The 12,039-nt window shown below is 35.0% G+C and overlaps 1 protein-coding gene across 3 annotated transcripts in view; it reads right to left on the minus strand.

Moving 5' to 3' along the window:
* Positions 1-12,039, minus strand: part of PRKD1 (protein kinase D1) — a 334,322-nt gene that overhangs the window by 57,924 nt on the left and 264,359 nt on the right. For 2 of the 3 annotated variants that reach the window (XM_045450589.1, XM_045450591.1), the window contains exon 5: positions 10,200-10,223. The exons of the other annotated variant lie outside the window; for it this stretch is intronic. In XM_045450589.1, coding sequence (XP_045306545.1) covers positions 10,200-10,223 — 24 coding nt within the window. The remainder of the gene's footprint in view (positions 1-10,199; positions 10,224-12,039) is intronic. 3 annotated transcript variants of the gene reach the window in all.

Below are 12,039 nucleotides of genomic sequence, written 5' to 3' on the forward strand. Positions count from 1 at the left end.
TGAATATGCTGAATAAATATCTTCAATGGAATTGAAAAATAATTAAATCCACAGGGTTAGGTCCCAGTTTTTTGTGTCCTTCTTGAGTAACTGTAGCCACCAGGCCAGTTTTAAGCACAGTGTAAAATGAAAATTGATATTTTTCCATAGTTGGAAAGTTTCAACACTCAGAATACAAGCTGACCTGACATCACACTTTCTTAGCAGACTTAAAATGTTCTCAGACTTGGGAAATCCTATGAAAAGTTGACCAAATCACTCTTCAGCTATTTTCCTTAATCTTAAGGTACCTAATTCTAGGCTGTGTTCCTAGAGTCAGTTTCACAAAGGACTATTTACTATATTGTGACGCAAATTCACTTAGAAGAGCCAGAGGCAATCTGATAAATTGAATGTTTTCTTGTTATCCAACATGGTAACATTCACTTAAACACTGCCTTAAACTAGAAGTCATTTATTTTATTACCTTCAAGGTAGGACTAAATAAGGAATTTTTAAATGTTACATGAGTTTATACAAGAAAAGTTTGCTGTCACTATGGTCCACAGACTGATTTACACACATTATTTAGGCAATGGTGAGATTCACACAGCCACATGCGTCCTTGGCACTGAATAACATCTCACAAATTCTATAATTTATAGTGTCAGAAATTAAGACTTTAACAGCACTTAAGATTTAAAAGGAATTTGAGGTTTTAATAGTATTAATAAAGAGTGCCCTCCTGGTATTCATGACATTTTAAAATTAAAATCAGTTAGCATCATGACCCAGGAGCTTATGTTGTTTAATTTTACTAGATAATAAACACTCTGGGAAAGGGAGAATGGGAAGGCCTTCAGAAGTTTCGTTTGTACAATTATATTCTATGTTTTTGGAGCGCACACACACACATACACACACACACACACACACACACACACACACACACACACACACAAAGTGCGTGCTTTTCCCTACAAGGACGCAAATCTCAGCCAAGACAAAAAAGGAAGATGGGGTCACTACTTGATAATTTTGTAAATGCTTATGAGATATTTATCCACGCTTATGAGATATTTATCCACTCTTCAACCAAAATGCAAAACAAGGCCTTTATTGATACGTAACAGATTATAAAACAAAAAGCCTATGAAATAAAGCCATGCCCTGTAACACACATTTATCATAGTTTATGGAAATGTTTAAGAACTAACATTTCTGTAATCTTGTTAATAATCCCTTTGAAACTATTTCTAATGATGTGAACACAAACCAAACACTCTTAAGGATTTTCAGAACAGCAATACATTTTTCATTAGTAATTCATATTCAGTTACTATTTTAAGCCAAAAAATGTCATTTTAATTATTAGGTTAAGTTTTATTTGAAGGTATATAGACCGGAAAGCCATAATTACAGTATTTTGTTTGTTGCATCAAGTTACAGAGTAGGCAAGATTTAGAAATTGGTAATGGTAAAGAAAACAGATGCTTAACAAATTCTCATTGATCTAAAGCCAGCTAACTTGGTCTTTACGAGAACTTCAACATGATTTGACTTCGTGGTGAGTCAAAGTAAAGGGTAATGTTGACTTAAACAACCAGGCTTTTCTGCATATGACACGTTATCATCTAAAATAAACAGAAATAGTATTATTTTACTTTTTCCTTAACTTACTTCATTTTATTCTTTTTACTTATTTGTAGAATTGTAATGTGCACAGTCCCTTAGAATTTTAAATAAGATCTTTCTTTAAAGTTAACTTTAGTAAAGAGAAAATTCTTCCTTACCTATCAACACTAGTGAAGATTTTACTAGGTAAACTAAATGGTGTTTAAATTAATTTCCACTGTTACTTGCTGTTCCAGTTTGGCAGCGTGTATTTGGTGAACCCGAGCAACCTGCTGAATGATCGTTTTTTATGGGAAAAGGGAGAAAAGGTGAAATGCTCTGGAAAGGGCACAGCTACATTTTGTTTCGTTCTGCTTCACTATTATGTTCAGAGAAAAACATGGCTCAGAACTCACAGAACAGATCTCAAGTTCCCTAAATTATGGCAAGCACATGCAGGAGGGGGTACTTCTAAAAACTTACATTTCCACATCAGCTCTTGATATATTATGAACTGTTCTTTTCTAGACTGGAGGAGTTTAGATCAAGTTACAGGTGTGAAACCTTTGTGAGAGCCCCAAGATAACTGCAAAGTATGGTATTGGGGTGTGTGTGTATGAAAATGACTTGACTTGGCAAATTATACTTCATACAAAGTATAAAGACTTCATTTCTGTTTTCAGTGATATATCACATCACGGACAGAAGAGAACAGGAGAGCAGAAAAATGATGAAAGCTGAGTTTTAAAGCCAGTATTAGAGATAAAGGTTACAGAGATTAATTATTTTAAGTTTTGTGAAGTGCCTATAGTATTCTTATGCTAACTGTATTCATTTGAAATTACAGCCAAAGTAAAAACTGTATGTGTTGAAGACCTACTTACATGGATAAAATACCCTGCTTTTCTAGAGGCTGAATTTGTTCTGTAACCTGGTATGCTAAATTAATGACTCAGCAAGTTTGGAACCTTCCCAGGAAATGACTGCTTAGATTACATTATGGAAACTCCAACTGCCAGCATGTCTTTAACATTTAACAGGACTCTGAAACCATTTCCCAACAAGGTATATTCTACTTTGTGGTTCAAAATGAGTCCCCTTCATTAGTAAAGCTGGAAAACACAGGGTGGGAAGTTGCCTTTCCTTGTGGTTTGCTTGTTGCCATTTATGTAAAAATCAAACATAAGATTTTGGAAGATAAAAGTCACTTTACAAAATGCATGGCTGAAATGAAAACCTCTGTGGTTTTAAAATATTTATATTTATTAAGTAAAATTCACTTCACAGCCTCATATTGGGAATGGATTTGGGGTGACATTAAGCTCCCCTTGAGTCAAAGAGAAACAGAAGACAACACTTTGGCATACACGTTGACATCTTTTTCTGACTTGTCTCAATCATTGGACAATAAGCTCCTAAGAGAAGGACAGTGACTTAATCATATTTGTCCTCTGTTAATGGAAGAAGTGCCTGGTACATGCTAAACAATAAACATTGCTTGAACTGAACAGAATTAATGTTTTCAAGAAGTAACTGCAAGGAGATAATGGATGCGACATTTCAATAGAGATATTCAAGATACAAACTATTATGTAAGCCTCCTTTTAAATGTAATATTAACTGCGTTGTGACTTTGACATATCTGCTTTACAGGGTTTCAATTTTAAGAGAGTACAGTTGGCTAAGGAATGCTTTTCACTGCAACTGCTCTCTCTACGTGTCTGCCTGTTCCTCACCCCTGCTTGGCATATCCAATGCAAATACAAAATCTGTCAGAACTCTTCTGCTCTGGAAAGAGAGGGACAGTAAATTCCAATACTTGTAGGTTGTTAAAAGCAATGGATAGACTGTCAGTATGAGAGATGTGATGGAGAATCATCACATCGTACATCGAATATATATTCGTATATACGAAATTAGAGAGGACAGGTTCAGAATAAAAGGGATGGCCAAACTCATGGGTTAGTAACCCACGTGAGTATGTGAGCCCAGTGTTGGCTGACCTCTTAGTTTTTCAAAATCAAAGCAGAAAATCTAGTTGTTTATGAAGTAACTCTATTTCCAAGTGTTGGCAACTCTGAAAAAATTCTGAAACATTGTGCCAGCCAGTCAACTCATTTGAGGACTAAACCTGGCCCATGGGAATTCCGAGACCTTTAAACAAGACAATGACATAAAACACCTTCTTTAACCATTATATGGGCCAAACTCTTTTCATAGCACTTTACATGCATTAATTCATTGACACTCCATGGCCACTAGTGTTATGATCCCCATTTTACAAATTAGTAAACTGAATCATAGGGAAGTTACATCATTTGCCCCTGATCACAGTCTGTCAGTAGCAGAACTATGAATTCATGTAGTCTCACTCCAGGTGATAAATAATGATTCCTCTCTCCTTAGCTCCTCCCAGTTTTCACATTCCCTGGTTTTATGCTAATAGAAAACTAGGAAGTATTTTCTTCCCTTCACTTAAGTCATGATGGTACAATTCTTGGGGGTAAAGGGAGAATAATTAAGTAATAACATGTTCTATATGCCAAAATGCAATGCAAAAATATTGTGAATCTCTTAACCTTGACCTACAGACTATTGTGAATCTCTTAACCTTGACCTACAGAAGAGACTTTCAACCAGATTGTCTGTGCTCAGAGGATAGCATCTGAGTCATACATGTTTTCTAGCACAAAAAGACTAACTTAATAAACAGCTTCTATTGTATAAGCATCACTCAGTTGTCTGCCTGCTTTCTTATTCAGGTGCTGTTCTACCTAAAAGATATAAGCACAACTGTGTGAAAACAGATCCAACCAAACATTAATCCTTTATTTCAGAAGTTTTAACATCTAGTATTTTGGACTATCACTCAAAGAACTGTGCAGAATACCACCTTATGATAGTTCCTACTACTGCCATCAAGATTGATCTATTTAATTTAGCAAGTGTTTCCTGGGGCGAATCATACCTGAAAACCCAATTCAGATGCTGCCAGACATAGAAAGGCCAGTAAATAAGTCTCTGTGCCCAGTAACTTTAAATCCAATAGAATTTTGGATAAAACATAACTATTACTATGGATTATCACAATATGTGCTCTTCCTGTCTTTCTGTATACATGGTTCTGCCTTATTCTTTGGATTTCAGTTCATATATCACCTTCTCCAAGAGGCCTCCAGACCATCTAACTTACTGCTCACTCCCCATTCACATTCTGTTACTCTTTGGCACACCATCCTGTCTCCTCCAGAGCCATTACTGCAGCCTGCAATGGTCTTATTTACCTGTTTGCTTATTGTATTTTTATTGTCTCTTTTCATAGAATGTGAGTGCCATGAGGAGAGAATCTTGATGGTTTTGTTCAACACTGTATCACCAACTTCTGGAATACTGCCTCACACAGAGTAAGTGCCCATGTATATGAAGGTTTGAAGAAAAGATAAAACACCCCCATGGTGGAGGAAAAGGGGGTCATTCAGAAAACACTCATGTTTCCATGCCCTGCACTTCACTGAGTAGAGGGAGGGTAGAGCATTTGGTGACTCTTAAATCGTTCAGTGCTCTTCTGTTACAATTCTGATTCCCTTGAACTGCCTGCCAAGTATGACAGATAAATGAGTCTGGCCCCTCAGTTGGATACCCTAAATATGTATAGCATAAATAAAAGCTAATCAACACCTTTTCTTAACATTGAAAAGAGTTGCTATAGGGCAGGAAAAAAAAGTGTGCCCTTGCTTAGTCGTGACCGATGCTGTATTTTACAACGGAGAATTCATTTCTTAATGTTTGCTGCGATTTGTGAAAGCTGTCACACTAATAACATAAATACTCTCTTATTAAAAATACAAGGTGGTCTGGAGTTTCTGAGTGCTAAAGTAGTCTTAAAAGTTATATTAACCTTTTTATTGCATCACTCTTTTTAGGTAAACAGAAATGAAGGGTAAAGGAACCTTACTATTTGCTTTAAGTGATCCACTCTTTGCAGGGAAAGCACCAGAACTGTTCAAGAATGGTTGCAAATTACATGTGCTGTTCTTTCAAAATGTCAGTTACCAAAATCCTACAAATCCATGGGATCTTGGAAGAAAGGGGAGACATAACATAAGATTACCTCTCTTTTTACTTGAAGTCAATGTGACCTTAATGCCTTGCACTCTAAAGCTAAACAATAAAAAAGGAGCATTTCCACTGAAGAAGAAAATACTTTTGGATGTCAACAGCTTCTGCTTTGGGGCTTCAAATGTCAGAGTTGGTCTACACATAGAAAGTGAATCAGAAGGTAAACAGATTATGTGGAAAAAACAAGAATAGTAATGTTAGGAACATATATTCCCATAGTATCTGACCTTGCCTAAGTTGACAAGAGCCTGGTCTGGGTCTATGAACTCATAGGAGAATGGAATGAAATAATCTGGAAAGAGGCTGTCCCATTGATTACTGACTTAAAGACACCAAGGAAAAGCTGGAAAAGCACGCCATAAACACAATCCAAGGCTACAAAGGTTAGAGCCTTTCCCTTCAAAAGTAAGTGTAACTTAAGGGCTCACAAAGATAATTTTATGGTATTTTATAGAATCTTAACCTATAACAATGAATGGTAAATGCATAGCACTGTGTGTCTATGTATGTGCATCTGAAATAACATGGTAGAATCAAAGATTAGATTTTAATGTAACTCAGTTAAAAAAGAGAGAAGAATAAGACAAGGCTTTTTCCTTATCAATTTTGAGTTTAAAAATATAGGAAAGCACTCCCTCAATAAAATTATACCACTCGGTGATATTTTCAGTGTACAGCTACAGAGAAATAATCACCAAAAACTAGGCTATTTGGAGAAAGAAGTACGTATATTTGCTCATAACTTCTGGACATTGTTTCATCTTGCATTAATGATTAAAATGGCAACACTTCCATTCTTCTTGAGATGGGAGAGAGGCATTCATTGGATCAAACAGAACCAGGTATCAGAAAACCATGCCTAATGAATCAAGTAAAATCATGTAGCTAAATATTTCTGAGAACACAGATAAATATTTTAGAAGCTGAATTATTTCTCAAGCTTCTGGAAGTCTAATTTAAAATACCAATTCCAATATTCCACTTTCTTCACACCTCATTATTATTTGTTCTCGACAAGCCTTCAATTCTTTTTTTTTTGGGGGGGGGGAGGGGTGAAACATTCCTGAGAACAGTAATCTTTTTTTTTTTCTTTTTCTTTTCCCCATAGTACTCAGCTAAGAGCTCACTAGGACCTCAGTAGTCATGATTGGTCAGGAAGTAAATGAGAAGGGACTGAAATTTGTTCAGGTCTGGCATGACATTAGACTAAGCAAATGCCTGTTATTGATAACATGGGGTGGGGGGCTGTTTTGCATCTTAAGGTAGAGAGCAGCATTTCCTGTTTTAAGGCATGGCTTGTAGGGAGTGTTAGGAAAGCCATGGTCCCTTTTCTGAGGGAAACATAGGTCCTTTAGAGCCTGCTTTAAAGACCTATTAGTTCCCAAGACCTACATGTTTATAAGTGTGGGCAACTGGTAAATGCCCCCCTCCCTCCAGGGGAGTTCATGAAGAACTCTCATGCAGTGTTTACAGTTAGAGTTACACATCTGGAAGTTTTTGTTCAGAGCATGAATTAATAATGTACATATAATAAGCCAGTCACATTGAATGAAATCAGGTAACGGCTGATTAGTAACACAGCAAGTAGACCACACACTCTTAATTTTACTGAAGGCCTCCTTCCTGACAAACCCACCCCTGCACATACTTTTCTAACTTTCGGGAAGTACAGACATACGTGCTGCTTGAAGAATTCTTGGATGTCTTTCCTCATTGAACATATACACTACCCAGGGCTGAATCTGAAGAAATAGTTTACACAATCATCAAAAGAAATCTTGCAATATCTGGCAAATGTACTGCATGGATGTGATGGTGTGGTGTATATTTAAATGGAAAAATGACTTTTTAATTCAGATGAATCACCACAATTCCTGGAACTCCAGAACACAAGAGTAGTAACAATTAAAATCTCTTATTTCTTGATAGACTTCTGCTACTTTGGAAAATATCCTGGGAAATATTCATTTGGCCAGAAATATCATCATAGTTTCATTCAGGATTAGAAATAGTTTTTTTCATTATTTGCTCATTTGAAAATAATATACCTCGGCTATTATAAAGTGTATCAGAATCATATGCAGTTACAGATAGATAATGCAATACTGGTATTCTCTTGTCTTCCTTTTTTTTGTTTTTTGTTTTTTTTTAAATGAACAAAAACAGTAACTGAATGAGTCATTTCTGGGGGAGATTTTCTAGGAAACTATGCAGGCAAGAGTTCCTTTTAATATAATGCTTGTCTTAATTAAGTGTGAGTCAGTAAACTTTATGAAAATAATAGCAGTTTATGCCAAATTATTATTTAGAAAATATGCACCATTAATATTAATAACAAGTTAAAATCAATATTGTCTAACTTTCATAAAAACTAGAGGATGCAAAAAGTGAGAATATAAGACAAACACAGGAAAAGCTTCTGGAATGAGCAATTTATTTCCTAATGATTTCTATAAAGCAGTCTGAATATTAGGAGTTACCAAAAACACTAGACTAGAAGCATTTAATTTCAGCAAAAATAAATTCTCTAAAGAGCCCCTTAACTTTAAAGCTATAATAGTAAATACTTCCTTACATACATTTAAAAATAATGTTTAAAATTTCAATAGAGTTCTTAAATTAAAAAAAAAACATTCCATAAGACCTAACATACTTTAAAAACACTATATCAATTATATCCTCTGGTTGCAAAGAACACCAATGTCTTAAATTCTCCTTCATTTTCTACCTTGACTTAAGCTCCTTTACTTCAGGAAAAAAAATATTCTCTTCAATCATTTGACAAAAAAATTATGTTGAATTTGGCCATATTGATTTATTCTCAACAGTCTCTATATAGTAAGAAAATGAATGAAAATATGTCTCTCACTGTTAAAATAACTGTGGGAAAAGATGTCAAAAACACATAAAACTGAAAGTATACTTCCATCATAGATTAATAGAAAGAGAATTAATCATATATAAAGATTCTAAGCAACCAATAAGCAACTCAGTAGAAAAAGAGACAGGTAATTAACCATAGGTAAAATACAAATGGCCAATAAATATATGAAAAACTATTTATCCTCCAATAAGTAAATAATATTTAGGCATAGAGATTTTTTACCTATCAAGTTAGTAAAAAAAAATTTTTTTAAGTTTAAAATAGGAATCAAATCTATTGTTGGGAAGATAAAGCAATAGAAACTTTTATACACTGTAGTTAGCAGGGTTATAAATTTAAACTTTTACAACTTTTTGAAGAACTATTTGGCAAAAAATTGTATATATTTTTCAGTCCATTTGGCTTCCAAGAAGATAATCTACTAGATCCATTCAAAGATGCTGATCGAGAAACCTACTAACACTTTTATAAATGTATAACAAAAAAACACAAAGAGGCTTATTTCAGCAATGTTTAAAATTTAAAAAAAAAGAAGAAAACAAACTAATCAGTAGGAGAGATTAAGAAAATTAATATCATATATCATTGCAATATAATACCAGGAAGATTTTACAAAGACATATAAGGAATGTTTTGCCCTAGGATGATTTTTCCAAACATACACATTTATTATTATTGAAGTAAATTTCTTCATTTTATATCCTAAGGATCAAGATAACTTGATTTCTTAATTTTACTTAACCTCATACATGTTCTGGTTGTGTTTTCATTAGCTTCTTTTGTTATAGTTACCTTAACAAGACCATGTAAGAATGGACACTAATAATGGTATTTGAAACATAGTCTCATAAAGAAAAATAACAATGTCAACTCTCAATTTGCCACAAGTACAGAAATAAGGAAAACTAAATATTAATAAACACAATACATCAAAACAAGTTATCACAATAAAAGCACTGTTATATACTCAGCTTTAACATTTAATTTAAATGCCTTTCCTCCATATTCAGGCTATCAATTGCTTAAGATAAATAAAAAGCCTATTTTGGAGAGGGGTTTACTTAAAATCTCTGAGAAGGAAATTTGTGAATTTTCCAAATATAATTTCTTCATGGACTGAGACCTCGATATACCCACTTGCATACCATCTTTTTAAAAACTAATTAAATAGACTGTGATAATACATTAATGATTAAAAGCTCCTTTCTTTAAAAAAGTTACATTCATCTTCAGGCAGTCCTTGTTTTATGTTTTACCATGCCAACTAAAACTGTGTATAAACATATTGGGATGGTGGCCTCAACTTGCATGGTTTTGTGGTACCCTGTCTTCAGGATACAATTCCAATATGCATGCATTTCAGTTAACATGCTGCTGGGTAAAGTGTGTTCTGACGTATTCTGTTCTATTCTCAACCCATCTTGTCAGTTTCATAGAAAGACCAATGGGGTTTCTGCAGTTCAACAGGCTGGATTCTGAGCCAAATTCTGATCTGATTATTCCAATAGGGTCAATACCAATAATTGTCTGAGGTCAACCTATAATGTTGTTTTACAAAAGATGGTGAAGCATATTCCTATTGCCAGGTAGAATTAGTACCTACCTCAAAGCCAGGACTCACAGGAGACTGAAACATGAAGTTGTAAGGGCAAAAAGCAGGCAAAGGTGCAGAAAAAAGGGGAAGAAAGACAAGAAAATGATGTTATTTGAAGAAAGTGATGCATGTTATCAATAATGTTTTATACAGGTGCATTTTCAAGCAAAATGTTACACTAATCAGTCTTTATGGCCACAAACACACCTGAGTTAGAAATAAGTTTTAACATTTAAATGGAACTATAGACACTAAGTCAAGACAGCAAAAACACAGTTTACAGTTAAGAGTTGGTAGAGGTTAAAAAAAATCTACTTGTTACGGTGTCAATGATGAAAGACAGCTCTTTCACCTTGTTGAAAATAAATTATAGTCAGAATGAAGCATTTTTGACCTTTACGTGAAAGATTAGATTTTCTTCACAATAATTCATCCTCTCAATGGCAAAAGAATGAAAAAGGTCATCAAAGTAATCAAATGTTACGTAGTTGTTATCTGCCTGCAGGCAAGAATAAGCTGATGAATAATCAGTATTAGTAGTTTACAAACCTGGAAAGTCCAACAGTGGGTTAGAGTTTTAGTGAGAGAAATATACCTACAGTTGATTCTTTGCTCATTTTACAGTCTTTGTTGCATATTACTGTTTTATGTCTGATTTCGCTCAAGGTTGAAGTATAAATCAAAGTAGAAAGATTATTCTGAAAATTTTTTTTAAAAAGAGTATCAATGAAAAATGTAAGAAACATCTTGGTTAAGTGGACAATACATATCTATATTTATACTGAATATCATATTCTTTCTATCCCAAATCAAAGCTAAAATACACCTGACTCTTTTTTTTTTTAATTTTTTTTAACGTTTATTTATTTTTGAGACAGAGAAAGACAGAGCATGAACGGGGGAGGGTCAGAGAGAGGGAGACACAGAATCTGAAACAGGCTCCAGGCTCTGAGCTGTCAGCACAGAGCCCGACGTGGGGCTCGAACTCACCGACCGAGAGATCATGACCTGAGCCGAAGTCGGCCGCTTAACCGACTGAGCCACCCAGGCACCCCTACCTGACTCTTTCTTAACAAAAATGCATGGCTGTTGTTCTCAGAACCCCCATCCTATTCTGCAATGTACAATCTGCAATCAGAGACATTGAGAAGTGGTGTACATTTAGAGGTTCTGCCAAGATTAATTGTTACCCATTGATACTTGCTACATTTCTGGATTGACATGAAGCATGTGCAGAATTCAGGGTAAACAACTGCCCATGTGAACATATCCAAACATGACTTTTGAGGATGTCGGGTAGGAAGACCTTCCTTTGCCCTATGGTCCCTCTATCTAGACTTAGAAGCAAATTGACATGAGACAGATTAACACAAGAAAATCAAATTTAATAGCTGTATGCACAGGGAATCAGCATAGATATGAAATTCCAAAGACAATGAGGCAACACGAAGGTTATATGAGCTAAGGAGAGGAGTAGGGTCTGAGGATATGGAGGGGAAGAAGGTCATTAGCAAGAAGGTGAAAGGAGATGTTTAGAAAAACAAGGTTCCCCCATCTTGTAGATAAGTTCCTTAGGTAAGGGGGAGTTTCTATTAATAGTTGCTTCCCTTTAAAGCTCTCCTTTCCAATGTAAATTCAGGCACTCTTAGGGAGGCAGAGAGCTTTTCCTGCATCTCCTGGGTTTTGATTGCTTTTAACTAAAAAAAATCTTTGCATCAAAGTGGCCCATTGTGGGGCAGCCTGCCCTAGGCCCCTACAAGGAAATATGACCCTGCTTGTGTGTGCTTTTATGGAACATTGTCATAAGAGGTGGCAAAGCTTTCTCTTTCTCAAGTTTCTAAAATAAGGT

This window comes from Leopardus geoffroyi, chromosome B3, assembly GCF_018350155.1.
Source record: "Leopardus geoffroyi isolate Oge1 chromosome B3, O.geoffroyi_Oge1_pat1.0, whole genome shotgun sequence".
Lineage (NCBI taxonomy): Eukaryota > Metazoa > Chordata > Mammalia > Carnivora > Felidae > Leopardus > Leopardus geoffroyi.